At 47.9% G+C, this 17,185-nt stretch overlaps 6 protein-coding genes across 6 annotated transcripts; 4 read left to right on the top strand and 2 right to left on the bottom strand.

Annotated features, from left to right (window-relative positions):
• Nucleotides 1-949: 949 nt before the first annotated feature.
• FIESC28_05561 (uncharacterized protein) lies at nucleotides 950-1,990 on the top strand (the record flags this gene model as incomplete). Its single annotated transcript, XM_031159706.1, has 3 exons — nucleotides 950-1,248; nucleotides 1,328-1,769; nucleotides 1,871-1,990. The coding sequence occupies 3 exons, from the start codon at nucleotides 950-952 to the stop codon at nucleotides 1,988-1,990; spliced, it is 861 nt and encodes a 286-aa protein (XP_031016258.1).
• A 1,101-nt stretch (nucleotides 1,991-3,091) lies between these two features.
• FIESC28_05560 (uncharacterized protein) lies at nucleotides 3,092-4,228 on the top strand (the record flags this gene model as incomplete). Its single annotated transcript, XM_031159705.1, has 1 exon — nucleotides 3,092-4,228. One exon carries the CDS (start codon nucleotides 3,092-3,094, stop codon nucleotides 4,226-4,228), a length of 1,137 nt encoding a protein of 378 aa, XP_031016257.1.
• Nucleotides 4,229-4,547: 319 nt separating this feature from the next.
• FIESC28_05559 (uncharacterized protein) lies at nucleotides 4,548-6,351 on the top strand (the record flags this gene model as incomplete). The annotated part of the gene is made up of 4 exons (XM_031159704.1): nucleotides 4,548-4,725; nucleotides 5,079-5,201; nucleotides 5,248-5,497; nucleotides 5,544-6,351. 4 exons carry the CDS (start codon nucleotides 4,548-4,550, stop codon nucleotides 6,349-6,351), a joined length of 1,359 nt encoding a protein of 452 aa, XP_031016256.1.
• Nucleotides 6,352-6,405: 54 nt separating this feature from the next.
• Nucleotides 6,406-7,503, bottom strand: FIESC28_05558 (uncharacterized protein; the record flags this gene model as incomplete). The annotated part of the gene is made up of 1 exon (XM_031159703.1): nucleotides 6,406-7,503. The coding sequence occupies one exon, from the start codon at nucleotides 7,501-7,503 to the stop codon at nucleotides 6,406-6,408; it is 1,098 nt and encodes a 365-aa protein (XP_031016255.1).
• A 297-nt stretch (nucleotides 7,504-7,800) lies between these two features.
• Nucleotides 7,801-9,609, top strand: FIESC28_05557 (uncharacterized protein; the record flags this gene model as incomplete). The annotated part of the gene is made up of 3 exons (XM_031159702.1): nucleotides 7,801-7,894; nucleotides 7,944-8,891; nucleotides 8,936-9,609. 3 exons carry the CDS (start codon nucleotides 7,801-7,803, stop codon nucleotides 9,607-9,609), a joined length of 1,716 nt encoding a protein of 571 aa, XP_031016254.1.
• A 4,885-nt stretch (nucleotides 9,610-14,494) lies between these two features.
• Nucleotides 14,495-16,935, bottom strand: FIESC28_05556 (uncharacterized protein; the record flags this gene model as incomplete). Its single annotated transcript, XM_031159701.1, has 7 exons — nucleotides 14,495-15,455; nucleotides 15,504-15,625; nucleotides 15,672-15,733; nucleotides 15,783-16,012; nucleotides 16,059-16,364; nucleotides 16,415-16,455; nucleotides 16,501-16,935. 7 exons carry the CDS (start codon nucleotides 16,933-16,935, stop codon nucleotides 14,495-14,497), a joined length of 2,157 nt encoding a protein of 718 aa, XP_031016253.1.
• Between the last annotated feature and the right edge of the window lie 250 nt (nucleotides 16,936-17,185).

The following is a 17,185-nucleotide window of genomic DNA, read 5'->3' as shown; positions in this document are numbered from 1 at the left end:
AACACAAAAAAGCAAACCTTGGAAACACCAGTGATGATCAGATTGGTAGTGCAAGTTTCAGCGACGACGAGTACTCAATCATCATTGATCAACTTCCTTGATATGAGGGGGCTGCAGCGCAGATGAGGCTTTGCTTGGCGGTATCTCGGACCCCGAGTGAGCTGTAAGATTGATCTACACGTTGATCTGTACAGCTTGTCATTCGGGGGGTTAGAGAAAGGACGGAACAGCATACCTACCAAGCAAGCATACCTCTCCCAGCCCATCTCAATTGAGATACCTTTTACCAACCTCAATTCAGATAGCTCCGTGACCGCTATTATTTAGCCATTAATTCTGCCGCCCATCTTGCAGGTACAGCTCCAGGATAGAAAGGGGAACAGTGCTGTATCCTTGGCGCAACTAAACCCCTGTAGGACCCCTACATGAGCCCACGGCCCTCCTCCCGACAATTGAATGGTGCGCTTTAAGATAAGATGCAAAGCTTGGTGATGCCATCTCAATATCTGGGATGGTAGCTCAACAATTCCCCACCCCATGCATGACTCCTCACACGGGCCGATCTCTCCTACAGCCTATACCCTCCATGTTGCATTTGACCTCCGTGTATTATTTTTTGGTGTTTTCCGGTCCAGCCGAGTAATGTTGAGCAGCATAAACCCCCACCCATCTGTCACTGTCTATCATTGTCCCAAATGGTGTATCAAGCTTTAGCTCAACTAACAAGCTTGTGTAATAAATAGAAACTTGTTGTTTGAAAGCTGTCTTGTAGATCATACACTCGACACACACCCTGTTTCTCTTGGCTCGCCAATCCAATCTCATCTCAGACCACATCCCACGCTCATCGTCTCATAGTTCTACTCTACCTATATATCCTCCAAAATGTCTCCCCATCTTTATCCTTCCTCTTCTTCCTCAGACACAAGTATACTCATGCCAGCCTGACATGAGCCAAACCATCAACACCCACACTACACGCGCAGAGATCAAGGGCTTGACCCTTTTCGACACCTTATACAACGATCTTATTCTTCGTCATACCCTTCCTTACCTACCTGTTTCTGGCATTCTTAATCTCGCAGCTACTTGTAAAGATATACGGTATCTGCTTCACGAAACACCTGGTGTTTTTAGACATCTTGATCTTACGAGGGTCAAAACTGCGCATGTTGAAGACGTCAAGCAGGAAAGGAATCTGGCGGTTTGGCATAATGTTGAGTTGGAGGATTACTTGACTGAAGATGAGTGAGTCGATACCCACATTGTTCTGCGACCACTTTAGCCGGCGCATACCCCAGTACTGTTCAATCACTAACGGTGACAGCTTCTACGCCGGTCCCTTGAGAGGCATCTTCTCAACCCTTCGTCATCGCAACATTCTTCACAATGTCCAATCCCTAATCCTCGACGGGTTATCAGTCACAGCAGAACTATGCCACGACATCATCAACAACCCAGATTACAACGTCCGCATGCTCTCCATCCGCGGCGCAAAGAACCTCAACCAAGCAAAACTGCGCGCCGCACTAGCATACGCCTGTCGTCCCACCCGCCCGTCCAACCTCCGTCTAAAAGCGCTGTACATCTTCAGCGAAACTACAGACGACGATGCGTACTGGCACAACAAGGGCCGCGTGATGGAGTCTACAAGCGGCATGGATGACTGGGCGCAGTGTTTACTTGCGTGCCAGGGAATTATTTCTTTTGACGCTGTGCTTTGTCAGGGTCCGCGACATGTTAATTCACCGGCTTTTGGAAACCCGCCTGTGAAGACAGCGGCTAATCCTGCCGTCGCTACATTCGCAGTCGGAGGCTGCGCATCCTGTGGCAAAGCACCAGAAGGAATAATGACCTCTGAAACACACAGTTCACATCTCCCACTGCTCTCACCCCCGCCGATCCTATCGTCATCAGTACAAGCAGCTACAACGCCACGACCAAACCACACATCATTCGTTCCACGCTGCGCAGGCTGCTTGAACGATAGATTCTGCGTCACATGCAACAAATGGTGGTGCGAAGCATGTTACCAACCCTTCAACAACAGTTGCGACATGTCTAAGCGACAGGTTTCGCGCAGTTGTTGGGAATGTGGAATGAATTGCAACTCGTGCATTGAAGCTACGCAAAAGACGTGCAAGAAATGCTGTGGTGGATATTGTCTCGTTCACAATGAAGGATCTTCTGAGCAATTTTGCGATTGGTGTTTTTCGTCTGGGCGGGGACTTAGACGTGTTTCGCAGTCATGATGGGTGTTTACAAGCAGGCAAGGAGTTACAATGTTATTTTGGAGTTAATTAGGTATGGAGCGTTGGGATGAAACTACTCTGCTCTTACAATCACAATTACCACTGAATCAATATGAACACCATGAATGACCAGTTTCCACTTTCCGTTTCCCGCTTATTAATTTTGAGTGTGGGGCGACATCACGCCCAGCCGGAGAGATTGAAAGTCCGTCTTATAGAAGGGTAATAGAACGGCGATAGAAGATCTTAGCCTGAAGGACTTTAGCTGTCACTGCAACCTGTCAGTCATCATGATAAGAATACGATTCATCATGACAGAACCATTTTGAGCTTCAATCCAATATTTCGCATTCTTGTCCCTCCATGTCAGACAACCACCATGTCACCACAACTGCCACAACAAACAACAACCAACATTTGACAGGTCTCGGCAAATAATAACGCAAACGAATGCTTAAATTACGCGATGTTGCCCAAAGTGGTTTGGTTCCGGGTCCATTCGGTGGTTTATCATGATTCATTATTTTGCGGTTGCGATAAAGCGATCGTGCTTGCATCGCTCGATGGAGGGACCCTGAAATGAATTACCGATAGACCCTTGTTTTTGTTGAAGAAAAACGAGTTTTTGACAAGCACACAAAAGGAAGGACCTTTGACAAGCTCACATTTCCTGTGATTCTTTCTGTTCTAGATCCTTCAGTGCCCCTCCACCAGAGATCCCCCACTACCCGAAAGTGCGCCGCACCTAAAAAATAAAATATCGCCGGACCCTGACGATCTCGATCAAGTCGCAACCTTTTTCTCTCCTCCACGATACCTTCACTATATCCTCAGTCGCAATGGCTACCCGAAAACCCCTCTCAGAGGTCCTTCCCCCTCTAATCCTCGGAACCGCAACATTCAACATCCAATACCACCCCGACCCAACACACATGCCATACACAGACATCGTCCGCCAAGCCCTCTCCCATAACATCCTCGGCTTCGACACATCCCCCTACTACGGTCCCTCCGAACTCCTCCTCGGCGACGCCCTGCGCAAACTCACACCTCCACCGCCCAGAGAGGGATACTTTATCATTACAAAAGCCGGGCGCATCGCAAGCGACCAGTTTGACTATTCGCCCGCTTGGATAAACTACAGCGTGTGTCGCAGCTTGGAAAGACTCGGAACACCGTACCTTGATCTTGTCTACACGCATGATGTCGAGTTTGTTTCTCCAGAGGAAGTGCTGGCTGCTGTGCTCGAGCTGCGACGGTTGAGGGATCTGGGTCTGGTGCGATATGTGGGTATTAGCGGGTATCCTGTTGATACGCTTGCTTCTCTCGCAGAAATGATCTTGCGCGAGACAGGAGAGCCTTTGGACGCAGTCATGTCCTACGGCAACTTCTGCATACAAAACAGTAAACTCGGCAACCAAGCACTACTCGATCGCTTCAAGGCTGCTGGCGTGGAATGCCTTCCCAACGCCAGCATGCTCAACATGGGCCTTTTGACCACGAGGGGCATTGATGCAGGTCCTCAGCGCTCCTGGCACCCCGCGCCCCAAGAACTCCGCGATCTCTGTCTCCATCTCTCCACCATAGCCCAAGAATCAGGCGAGCACCTCGAAGAAGTAGCCATCCGTTGGTCCTTGGACAACTGGGCGCGCGTCGGCTCTCAATTCGGCACAAACGTAGACGGCACCCGGATAGGCGTTAGCGTAATGGGCGTTTCCAGCGTTGACGAGCTAGAAGAGACATGGGCGCTATGGAACAGTGTCTTGAGTGATGATGCGCGCAAAGCCAAGATTGAAAAGATTGTACGGGGGAAAATGTGGCCTGCGCTTGGAGAGTGGAAGGATTATGCGTGGGAGAGCGGTGGTCCTGGGTTTGTGAACCAGAGAGCTGTGGAGGATATGGGGGTTGTGCCGAGGGATGATGTTGCGAGACGATGGAGGCTTATACCCGGTGGATTGGACACGGCCAAGATTTGATGAAGCAATAGATATGGATGTGCATTTTGATGATAGCAATAGACATTTTACGTTGACATGTGCATTTGGGGGCTCCAAGAGCTTGGCATCGTATCTCGCATTTGATCTTGCTTTAGCGCCACGCCATTGAGAAATGCCGTGCAGATCAGTAGATCTACAGGTTACAAGCTCAATTGAGAAGAGTGCATCGTATTTCGTATTTTGGACGCGAGGACAATAATTGAGCATGGAGGATCATGAAAGTGAAGTATAAGAGGTCGCTTTAGATGGAGATGGTGAGAGTATGTACAACATTAATATTGATCTCTTAAGCTCAATCATGATGTTTTCTTCAATTCTTGCATTGCTGGCAGCTTCAGCTTCAGCACTCAAATGCCACCCCGAAGGCCCCATTCTCCCCAAACCTACATCCCTCGCAAGATCACCAATCTTTACTTCCGCAGCACTCAACTTAACAAACATTCTCGACGCAGCCATCGCTGGTAACATCACAGCAGGTTGGCCAGTAAACAATGTTTCTTTCTCGCTAGCTGTTGTAAGCGCAGATCAAGATGAACCAATTTGGGAGTATCACCACCTCGCTGCAAACACAAAGGGTACTAAGAAACTTGATCGAGATTCGCAGTGTCTTATTGGGTCTATATCTAAAGTTCTTACTACTTATTTACTTTTGAAGAGTGGGCTTGATTTGGATGCGAGAGTTACGGATGTACTTCCTGGGCTTGAAGGAGAGTCAGGGATTCGGTGGAAAGATGTTAGTCTGAGGATGTTGGCTTCATACTTGAGTGGAGCTCCAGTAAACTGCAAGTATTCCATTCATTCACAACCATTTCATACTAATTGTATGTAGATGGCTTCTCAGAGTTCTACTTCCTCAAAGACCTATTCCTCACATACGGTCTCCCCCCAATTGACGAAGAAGACTATCCACCATGTGGTGTCACGACTCTCAACAAAGCATGCAACCGTCAAGGTAACCCTCCCACCCCATCAATCCAACAATACACTAACGAAGCAAGAAATCCTCGATGGAATGAAGAAGTCTTATCCCCAGACTACTCCCAACGAAAGACCCGCCTATTCAAACATGGCTTTCGTGCTCCTCGGCATGGCTTTAGAGGAATACACAGGCAAGAACTTTACGCAGTTACTCAAAGAGGTTACAGGTCCATTGGAAATGAGTAATACCTTCCCGTCGCCGGGATATGACGATAAGGCTGTTATTCCTCCTGATAGCAGTTGGGGTTCAGACTATGGACTAAACACTCCGTAAGTTCACCCCCAAGATTATTGTCCGTAGACTGACGATTGGTAGGGCGGGTGGTTTAGTTTCATCTCTATCAGATCTCTCCAAATTCTCCCACGCTCTTCTGTCCCGAACTTTACCTCTAACACCCTCCCAAATAAACGGCTGGCTTAAACCCTCTTCATTCGCAGGCAACGCACACACCCTGAGCGGCATGCCCTGGGAAATCCTCCGTTTGGATACTCTAACACCCGAACATCCTCACACGGTTACAATCTACAGCAAATCAGGAGGTGCGCAGAACTACAGAAGTCAACTGAGTTTCATAGACGAGTACGGACTAGCCATCGTTGTCTTAACAGCAGGACCGATGAAAGCAGCGCCTATTCTTGCTGATGCTGTTATATCCACGTTTGTTGGGGCTGCAGATGATGTCGCTAGGGTTCAAGCGAAACGGTATGAGCGAGTTTATAAGAACGACGATGTAGAGGCCGTGTTGGAACAAGATGGCGACTCGATGGTTCTGGCCTCTTTACGACGCAACGGTACAGATATCGTTTCATCACTAAAGGATGTATGGGGTCTAACACTGGGAGACTTCCTTCCCGGCATCGGAGACAAGATTCGAGTTTTCCCAAGTGAACTGCGCGATGAGGGAAAGGAAGTATGGCATCTATGGCCAGACCTTGACGCAGGCTTCAAAACGGACCTTCCAGGTGGCATGATTGAAGAGATGAACTGTGTTGGATGGACGATTCAGGATTGGGTTCACTATGGTGGTGAGCCGTTGGATAGAGTGCTCTTCCATGTTGAGAATGGAGTGCTTGGGTTTGAGGTACCGTTTTTACGATCGGGGGTTATGTATCCTTCAAAATGACAGCCCTTGGATGATCTTAATTGTACTTTATTTATACTATCTTCATCAAAGGTTTCATACCTTCTTGACTTCAACTTTAAACTTCTCCATCCACTCACTGAACTCATCACTCTCCCCCTCCCACCCCATCTTAAGAACCTCACTAACCCCAACAGCACTCTCAAAACACTCCTCCATAAGCGAATCAATCTCCTCCGCATCCAACTCATAAAACGCCTCCGCCAAATCTCCAAACTTATCCGGCAAAGCGCTCAACACGTTTGCGGTGCTATCCAACTTGGCCGGCATATCGCCCTTGGTAGTATCCTTGGGAAGTTTCTTGAAGCGACGCTTGGAAAGAGCTTGGTATAACAGAACGACCATGCGTAGACGCTTGAGTGTGGAGTCGAGACGAGGGCGGATTTTATCGGGGTCGGACTTTGGGATCGCTGAGGAGGAATTCATCATCTCGTCGAGCATTTCCTGGTTTGACAGTGACGCATCGTTCATCTTGTCCGCCAAATCATCCACATCATCTTCCTCGTCATCTTCCTCTTCACCCCACTCCTTCAACTCCTCCATAACATCCTTAAGCGTATCCCTCCACTCCTCCGCTTTCTTAACAAAGAAACCACCAACACCCATATTCGCAAGCGCAACGACTTCATCGCACGCAGACCAAAGCATACCCGTCAACGCCAGACTTCCACTTCCACTATCCCTCCCCACGCCCGACAAAACTTTCCCATCTTTCGGAACACGATTGAGCAAGTTGTTCAACTCGGCGAGGACCTTGCCTACTCTATACGCAAGTTCCTTTCGCACAACGGAGGTGTAGAGGGTTGTTTCGCAGGCTTGTGCGGCGGTAGCCAAACCGGGGATTGGACCTTTGACGAGTTCGCGGACAACGGTGGTTATGGCGCTGGGGGTGAAGGGCTCGTTGATTACGAGGAGGGAGATTTTGGTGCCGTGGGCGCGAATCAGGGAGGAGCAGTCGCGGGCGAGGGCTAGGGCGTCGATGTCTTTTGTTTCGGAGGAGACAGCGGAGGGAGTCGTGGGACTGCGTTGGATGGACGTAAGGATAGATTGGAGTTGCTCGAGGAGTGTTGAAGCAGTCGAAAGAATAGTTTCAAGGGCTTTGCGAGCCTCTTCGTCTGTAGGAGCGGGAGCCATGGTGACTTTCTTCCCTTTGATGTATTTGCTGGTGATGATGATGCGTCAGACTTTCTTGGTGTTGGAGGGGCATTTCTCTTTTTTTCTCTTCCCCCACCTCTAGTGCCCTTCCCCCGCGGATCAAATTCCGTTCTCCCGAAATTCTACCGTCCAGGGGCCGCCCTCCCCGGAAGCTCTTTCAGTGGAGACCTCTAGGTCCCTCCAAATAGCTGACCTGGCCAACTCCAACTTAACTTGCATACCGACCGACTTTGGGAGGATCAATTCATTTTTCACCATTACACGAACACCGAAAAAATGCAACATCCAAATTCTGTAGCGCTGCTTAGCGCTATATACGCCTTCACCCTGGCAGCTGCTGGCAGCGTGCCTAGAGGTGTTGGTCCTGAATGTATGTTTATGATGATCTGAAGCTATCGTCAAGCTAATTAATGGGACAGTCGTCTCTCACTACGAGGGCCAGGAGGAGTTTTCTTGCATCACCAATGCTGCTATCAAGCTCAGTCTCGACCGAATCAACGATAACACGTGCGATTGCCCCGATGGCTCAGACGAACCCGGTACAGCAGCCTGTGCCAACATCGATCCTCTCTCCCCCGAACAACCTCTCGCCGGGTCACTGACCGGCACGACCAACACGACCAATGCCCTTCCTGGCTTCTGGTGCGAAAACAAGGGCCATATTGGCATGTACGTGCCCTTCCTCTACGTCAACGACGGCGTGTGCGATTACGAGCTCTGCTGTGATGGCTCAGAGGAGTACGCTGGCGTCGGCGGTCTGAAGTGCGAGAACAAGTGTGCCGAGATTGGAAAGGAGTATCGCAGATTGGAAGATGAGAAGAAGAAGGCCATGTCGAATGCTGCTAAGAAACGAGGTGCCATGGCCAACGAAGCCAAGGATTTGAGACAAAAGGTCGAGAACAAGGTTGCGGATCTCAAGAAGGAGATTGCTGCTCTTGAAGCTAAGAAGGAGGATCTTGCGCAGAAGCACCGTGAGGCTGAACAGCAGGATAAGGGCAAGGTTGTTCGCGATAGCGGAAGTGGCGGTGGAAAGCTTGGTGTTCTTACCGGATTGGCCAAGACACGTATCACCGAGCTTCGCGATACTCTCGACAATGTCGTCAATCAGCGCGATGCTCTCAAGGAGCGGGTTGGTGAGCTCGAGGAGCTTCTTACCAAGTTCAAGAGCGAGTATAACCCCAACTTCAACGACGAGGGTGTCAAGGCTGCTATCCGATCTTTTGAGGATTACTCTGCTCGTAAGGCAGATGATGTTGCCAAGGTTCTTCCGGATGAGGATATCCTGAGTGTTCTCAAGGAGGATAGCGAGAGCAATGGCATCAACTGGAGTGAGTTTGAGGATGCTGAGGGAAGCGACACCGATATCCGTAAGTCAACCACAGTCACGAAATGACAAAGCTAACACATCCAGTCTACAACTTCGAAGCTTACCTTCCTCCCCCCGTCCGCTCATTCCTCCACGGCACAATCGACTCCCTCCGCGTCTGGGCCATCACCAACGGCATCCTCGCCGACAACGCTACCCCGGGCAAAGAATCCACCCTCGTCCGCGCCGCCCGCGAAGCCCTCGACGCAGCGAACCGCGACCTCACCGACAAACAATCCGCCCTCTCAGTAGAACAATCCGACCTAAACACCGACTATGGCCCCGACGACATCTTCCGCGCCCTCAAGGGCAAGTGTGTCTCCATCGAAGCAGGCGAATACACCTACGAACAATGCTGGCTCGACCGCACAAAGCAAAAGTCCAAAAAGGGCCACGGATCCAGCAACATGGGAAACTTCAAGCGCATCGACCGCGAAGTAGCCGACGAAGAAGACCGCATCGACGGCAAGAGTCTAGGCAAGGGCGAACGTATGGTGCTACGGTACGAAGATGGTCAACAGTGCTGGAACGGACCGCAGCGACGAACGGATGTCTGGTTGGGTTGTGCTGAGACGGAGGAGCTTTGGAGGGTTAGTGAGAGTGAGAAGTGTGTTTACAAGATGGAGGTTGGTACGCCTGCTGCTTGTGACTTTTCTAAGTGGGATGTGGGCAGTCAGCCTAAGAAGCCTAGGTTTAGGGATGAGCATGATGAGCTATAGTGAATTTGGGGTGTGATTTAGGCGAGCTATTTTAGAGGAGTTTGATTGATAGACGAATAAATCTGCCTATACTGAATTTTGGTCTACTGGTTGTCGAAGATGAGAGCTCTTGACGTGAGTTAAAATTGCAGTGATATGCTCTGTTTAAACCTGGGAGGGTGTTAAATTTGCAGTGAAGGCGGTTGAAGGTCATTTGCCCTTCAGTTAGTTGCCCTTCCCAGGAACGGCGTGTCGAGGTTCGACGAGGGCAATGCCAACTACCCGTGCTACGTATGTTCAATTGGAGGATGTTAAATTTGGAGTGAAGTGCGGTCAAGGGGTGTAACGCCTTACATGACGCTTACGTCCTCGCGGCGAGTCAAGAGTGCAGGGTGAAGAGGCTCGAGACAATGCCAACTTTTTACGTTGCCTGTGGTAGTTATGTCCAGCCCTCGGAGGAGAGTAAAATTGCAGTGGACGTGGGTACGAAGATACTTCATCTGCAGCACAGCACACGGCGGCCGACGTACTTGGATAAGGGCCTCGAGATGCAGATGTTCTTCGGGGAGGTTAGAAATCCAGTGAATTTGAGTTTTACAGCTGACAAGAGACAATTCAGTTTCGTTCACTTAAGAATCAGTCTGCTATGCTACAAGCTCTTGGGGATAGTCTATTAGCGCTAGCCAAATAGTACATACTACCTTTACATACTAGCTTATCCTTAACAAGGTTAAAAGTACAGTAGAATAATTTAATAAGCTAGTTTAATAGTTTAATGTAAAAATAGTAGTAATTATGGTTAGTCCTTGGAGAGGGTTAAATTTGCAGTGAATAGGCATCCGGCCCCGACAATGGTAATTCTGCGTAACTAAGTTCAATTCGGTCCACTCAAGACTCAGTCTGCTATAAACTCTCATTATGGGTTAAAATTGCAGTGAATTTGGGGTTGCGCAAATTTCCGCCTTGTATTGTGTGTTGGATTGCAGTGAAAGCAAACACAAATGCTCGTGATACGGACATCATTTGGTATGGATTTGCAGTGAAAGGGCGGATGCAATTTAGGCGCCTACTGCATGAGCCCATCGCATGCTACTTATGCTGGCAGCCATTTCATGTCCTTGTAAGCGTTAAAAGTGTAGTAAAGTGATTATAGCGAGTTCGTTTGTTGATCAAATACTACAGGGACAGTGGTGGTTGTGGTTAGTCCTTGAACAGGGTTAACTTTGCAGTAAAAGTTCATCATCCGAGACCAGCCGACGATGCAGAAGTTGTTCGGGTAGGTTGAAAACGCAGTCAAGTTTAGGCTTACGCCGGCGGACAAGAAGTTAATTCAACTTGTTCACTCAAAATTAGTCTACTGTGCTATAAGCTCTTGGGAGGTTAAAATTGCAGTGTAGGGGACGGACGGCGGCCAGTCCGAGGCCATCACATGCTGGTCCGTTGTTTGGATCAGCCTCTGAGGGGGTTAAAAATGGAGTGGATGTGGCGGGCGGGACAGAGCCGACTTTTTTGCTCCATCTCAAGGCAAACTTTCCCAAGAACCAGAGATATACTCACAGCTAATGTTTCGCTGGGAAGTCAATTGGAGCATCTTGAGGTTGTTTAAAATTGCAGTGAAAATGCGCAGTGGATGCTCTGTTTTCGTGAACGCGGGCGCTGAGTTTAGTGAAAAGTAAGGTGGTAGGCAGAGTTGACTTTCTGCTGTCAGCTATCTCAAGAGAGGCCTCCCAAGAGCCAGAGGCGTACTTAGATTATTTTGCTCAGAAATTAGTTCTTCGTATATTGAATGAAGCCTCTTGGGAGAGGTTAAATCGCAGTGGGAGAAGACCAAGGCCTGGAGCAAGACTAGTAGACGGATGCTGAGCACCCTTTGCAGTCTCATTGTTTTGGTCAGGCCTCGGGAGGGGTTAAAAATGCAGTGAAGTATCATTGGCGACATGATTAGTGCTTACTCCTGTGAAATTGAGGCCTTCCAACAGATACCAGATGGAATTGACTTTGATTGCCTCAATTGCGAGCACGTCCTTGAAGCGATTATATTCTGTCTACACTGTATTGTTTAAACCTAGAAAGCGTATTTGCTTTACTGCGGTCAATGAGGAAAGCAACAGAGCATTTGCCCCAAGGACATATCCGCGATCACTCGCTACACATTTTGATGTAGCTGTTCGTTATTAGTTGCTTTGAACCACCAGCAGTGTATGAACTTATCGATTTCTCGGGCCTTTGGGCAGGTTAAAATTGCAGTGCAATGAAGCGGTCTCTAGTCTAGTGCATACGTAGATCCATGTCAAACACCTTTCACTGTGTCCAGGCTTTAGAGAGTGTTAAAAATGCAGTGCTAGGACGGACTAACGGCAACCTCAGCCTCATAAGGTGGGACCAACTGCTTTACTTCAAGGCAGACTTTCTCGAGGACCAGAACAATGTTCAAGGCTCTCAGGTGTGGTTATAATTGCAGTGAAATGGCTGTGGATAGGCTGTGCTTTTGTAAGTTCAAAATTCCCAATACCCATTTAGAGCAATGTTCAGAGCTCTCGGGAGCGGTTGCAATTACAGTGAAGCTCGCCAGACTTAGTCCTTTGTCAGGGCAAACGGCACACTCAGATCCGCGGCTGCGGTGTTTGAAAATTGCAGTTAATCTCGCTGGGCATATTTTGTTATTCAAGGGCATAATTAAGACACACTTGGATTAACTTTCTCAGCCTCCACAGAGAAATGGTCACCTTATGAGGATTGGCGTAAAGCGAAGCATTGGGTCATTTAGACGATCCATCACGAGAAGTATTAGACCTACAGTGAAGTTTCCAGCCTTAAAAACGGACGGGCACCCAGGGCCAGCTTTGGGGAGGTTAAAAATGCAGTGAAAAAAGATGAGGGTTGAAAAGGTTTCTGTTGCAAGCCCTACTTTGCTGCTGGCGCAGGGCGGAGTCAGTCTATCGCAGCGTGTTCTCGAAAAGGATACCTAAGAACGTTGTGCAGTTTCTTGGCGTTGGGTGAACGCTGGGACGGTGTTAAGAATGCAGTGCAGGGAACGAGACGAAACCAATGTCTAGTCAAGTACGTACTTCGCAATGGTAGGCTTCGGAGGGGGTTAAAATCGCAGTGAAGATTCGGAGGGAGGTCGACTCCGGTAGTGGGGTTAATTGGCTATGCTCAAGGTTGACTCTCAATAGCTAGTATCATTGGATGCTCATGAGTTAACTTCGCAGCCTCTTAAGGTGAGTTAAAATCGCAGTGAAGAGGCAGAGGCTGACTTCGGGCCACAAAAGCAGACATTGTTAAGAGCCAGTCGCACACTTACATCCATGGATGGTTTTCTCAGATGATGGTCCCTTGGACTCTATTGCAGCCTCCCGAGGGAGTCCTCAGGTTATCAGAAGAATTGGTCCCTTAAAGCATAAGAGATAAAATAATTCAGTTACTTTATGATACTTGCTTACACTATTACTCCTGTTACCCGCCTGGGAATTTTAAATTGCAGCGAATGTGGAGAGCGTGCGCTCCGTTACAATTCTCATGGTTAGGTACTGGTTTGTTATTTTGGTTAGCCTTTGAGCAGGTTAAGTCTGCAGTAAAGAAATAGGGATGCGTTAAGTCTAAATAAAAGATATGGAAACAGTGGTGGTTACGGCCGGTCCTTGGAGACAGTTAAATTTGCAGTGAAAATGTATACAGATCCAAAGTGGAACATGCAGTAACGTGGCTGGAGGCAGACTTGGTTTGGTTGGCTCTCTGCTTTACCTCAGGCAGACCCTCAGAGACATGTTTACTTCCATTGTTGCTGGAAATTTTATTGAAGCTTTCTGGGGTAGGTTAAAATTGCAGCGAAGACCATGCATTCATCCATCCATTGCAGACTTGGAAGGGGGTTCAAAATGCAGTAAAGGACACATTAACAATGACATAGCAATGAAGAACACGTAAACGATAACGCAGAGCAACCAACGGACCATGCAGAATCGGCCTTGGTTGCTTGGACCGCAAGCACGTTCTTGAGGCGACGATATTCTGCTTACCTTTTTATTGTTAAAAGCCAGAGAACATGTTTGCTAATTAAGCCATTAATAGGGAAATTAACTGAACATTTAACCTGAGGATACCTGTGAACAACTCTCACTTAGACGTAGATGTTCATTATCAGTTGCCTTGATCAGCACCAGTTTAGTAGTGTATTGATTTGGTCGGGCCTGGGAGGAGGTTAAAAACGTAGTGAAATCGCCGCAAGGCAGATTCTAATGCTATATCTCGAGACAAGCTTTCTCCAGGGTCAAGCTATATTTGAGGCTCTTGGTCGCGGTTGAAATTGCAGTGAAAGAGTGATGACGGGCATAATATTGGTTAAATTCTCGAGGACGTTAGAAAATGCAGTGAAGCTTCGTCTAAGCCTCTCGGTGGCCGTGTTGACTTTCTGCCTTCCACACTAAAACCATTCAGCTCGGTTTACTTTAGCCCCAGTCTCTTATGGATATGTACTGCAAGCTCTTGGGGTGGGTTAAAATTGCAGTGAAGAAATTCTGAATGATTGGATCACAATTTATGTTGTCGCAAGCCCTACTTTACTAAGTTTTCGAAAGTTCAGGGTCTTCGTCGACCCCCGTGAAGTTCCTGGCTTGGATCATGCTCACTCATTTCTTTAAGAGACCGGGTCGGTTTCCATGCTCGATGTCTGGAGACTGTACTTGAAGCTGGCAGTGGCCATTCATTAGCTTGACCACGACCGTGGTGAGATAGCCTGGAGCAAGTTCAACCGCAGTAGTACTCGCCGTCCAAAAAGACATATCTTGAAGATATCGGGATATATGTCACAGAACTCAACAGCAGTAGCCATATTTGGTTTCGACTGTATCCAAATAAAACAATATCTAATGAATCCAACGCAAGCTCTATGTCTATAACATCTATATCACCACTGAAAGCTCTCTTCAAAATACTCAACCCCTCTAATACCTGTCTTTAACAGTCCATGTACCGTCTTTCTAGCATCATCAGCCATCTGCGCAGGTCCACACGCAACAACCGCCAAACTCGCTCCCTCGACCCTCTCACTCACACTACTAACTACCTTGGCCGCATCTATCCTTCCCTTCCTGAGTACAACCTGCGCCGGCCACTCCTGAAGTTCATCTTGAGGTGTATGTGTAGTAAGATGAATCTCTATACTCAGGTTTGTGCTGCCCAGTGCGTCTGCTATGTCTGTCTTCAAGACGTCTAGTGCAAAGGCTGGTTCACGAACTGCCCAATGGATTTTAACCGTTCGTGGAGCGGGATGTGTTGTTAAAACGTTGAGATATGATAGTGGAACAACAATTCCACTTCCTCCTACTACGAAAAGAACATTGTCGAAGAGATGCAGTGGTTGAGTATGTCCGTAAGGTCCATCGACAAGGACTCTCTGAGGAACGTTCTTTGGCCAAGCCGCAGAAGCAGTATCTCTAAGCCGTGAAGTAAACCCATCATAAGGACGAATCAGGAAAGTCATCGTCCGAGAATCAGAAACTTCCTCTGGACTTCCTTCAGGAGCATTCTCAAGAAGAGGAACTTGCTCTCCAATCATCTTTGCTCCACGCTGTCCCTCGTTTGTGACAGACGCAACGGTGAAAGGATGGCTCTCCCAGCATCTTGGACCGTTGAGAACATGGATGTAATAGAACGTTCCCGGGGCTGGTTTGTAGAGACTTGTTGACCAAGGAATCAGGAGACGGACGATGTTCGAAGTAGGATGGTAGATAGACGTGGCCCAGGTATCCCATAACTTGGGATTAAATGCTGCGATGCGTAAAGCACGTATGACGCGGTCTGCTACCCAGATGAAGCAGGGGACCCAGAAGAAGACGTCGTATTCGCCTTGGAAGATGGAAACATGGCTGTTTCTGTTAGGCTTCTGTCGTTCGGAGGAAGGAGGGTGGACTTACGCTAGCATTGTGATTAGGAGGATTATTGACATTATGATGTGAACTACTAAGAATAGTTCATATTGTTGGCGCCGGATCCAGTAGAAGGATGCTCCGACAAGGAGGGACATGACGATGGTTGCCTGTAACAAGTAAGTAACAGCCCCAACTCAAGGTTATCAAACTTACTATTTCACCAACCCACCAGAACATGTACGACCACCAAAAGACATACTGCTCCCAACCACCCTCTGCATCACATCAGTATTCAAATCTTCTCAAATCAAGAGTATTACATACCAACGTAAACCAAGATTGAATAACCGATCGAGTGAATAATCGCTTGAGCAGTAGCAATCCTCGCTACCCAGCGATGAAAGTTGTTATACGTTCCAAAATCCCAGCCGGTTAGCCACATAAGTAGATTGTTCCTCATTCCGAAAAGCCAGATAAGAGGAAAGTTGGCGAATGAGATTATGCCTGTTCGGTCTGAGGAATACCGGAGGATTTGTTTTGCTGTAGATGGGAAACTACAGAACGTCAGCTCGCTTCTCCCTTGGAGATGGTGGTACTTACTACATGTTTATCGGCACAATCCTATATCCATGAATACTCAACGCAATGTTGAGAATAAGAAAAGCAAAGAGCGTTAGAGATTGTATCCTCGGTGGAACTGTTCCCCATCCGACTTTCTGAGCACATCGGTCTCCAAAGGTCGCTGGAACGATCCATCGATTGACAGTCGAGGTATAAAAGTTCCAGAGTTGACCGCCTGATTTTGAAGAATGGTTGCGGATGATTTGTGAGTTGCTGATTTGTTGGATGGCGTGGTTCAAGACGCCGATTGCGATGACGACGATCCAGAAGTATATCATGGCACGACTGTAAACGTTAGCATATCCTGCAACAAGTAACAAAACAGGGTTACGTACCCGTATACGTCGTGTTTTGTATATGTATATGCCACAGAATCCTATAAAAATCAGCTTCATCCTTGACCTCAATTCAAAAGTCTTACCAAAGTATCCCACCAAATACCAAACCACTCCTCAGAAGGAATAACAACCTCTCCAAACGTCTTCTCTCCCTCAGTCTCATTCCTCTTCAACCGATGAACCTTCTCTCTATCCTCATTATCAACGATACTAAATGGCGGAAGAATAATATGCGCCTTCTCCTCACACGTTTTATTCAACGGCGTCAATCCCGCTTCTCTAGCCCCAGGCGTACAATACTCATCAAGACAGAGATATAGTGAGAGGATCGCCTTGGGGCTGTAGCATGTTTTGGTGAGCCAGTTGGTTCCGTTGAGCATATCATCGAAGTGCACTGGTTTAAGGCACGTGTAGCATGTGTCGTAGCATACTCGCTCTGGAGATCTGTCTTCTGCAGAGACGAGAGAAGGGCATATTGAGAGTATTGTGAGCAGATAGCTCAAGGATGTGAGTTTCATGGTGATGGTGCCTGAGAGAAGGGGGCTCTCAGGTCGCAGGGGCCCGATGGTCGGTTAGTCTTGTGAGAGATTTTTATCAGATGATCAGATAAGAATCGGCTCCTTCGGCTAAAATCACATGACTCGACCAATCATCTCCACCGTTGGGTTTAGCTTGGCACTACGGTTTCAAGGAACAAAATAATTTAAGGTCAAAAAGCATTTGTACTTGCTATTCAATATACATAAAGGTCATAATCTAAAATATGTA

Source organism: Fusarium coffeatum, assembly GCF_003316985.1.
Source record: "Fusarium coffeatum strain FIESC_28 chromosome Unknown BRIP53273_contig_119, whole genome shotgun sequence".
Lineage (NCBI taxonomy): Eukaryota > Fungi > Ascomycota > Sordariomycetes > Hypocreales > Nectriaceae > Fusarium > Fusarium coffeatum.
This window is presented reverse-complemented; position numbering and strand designations above follow the sequence as displayed.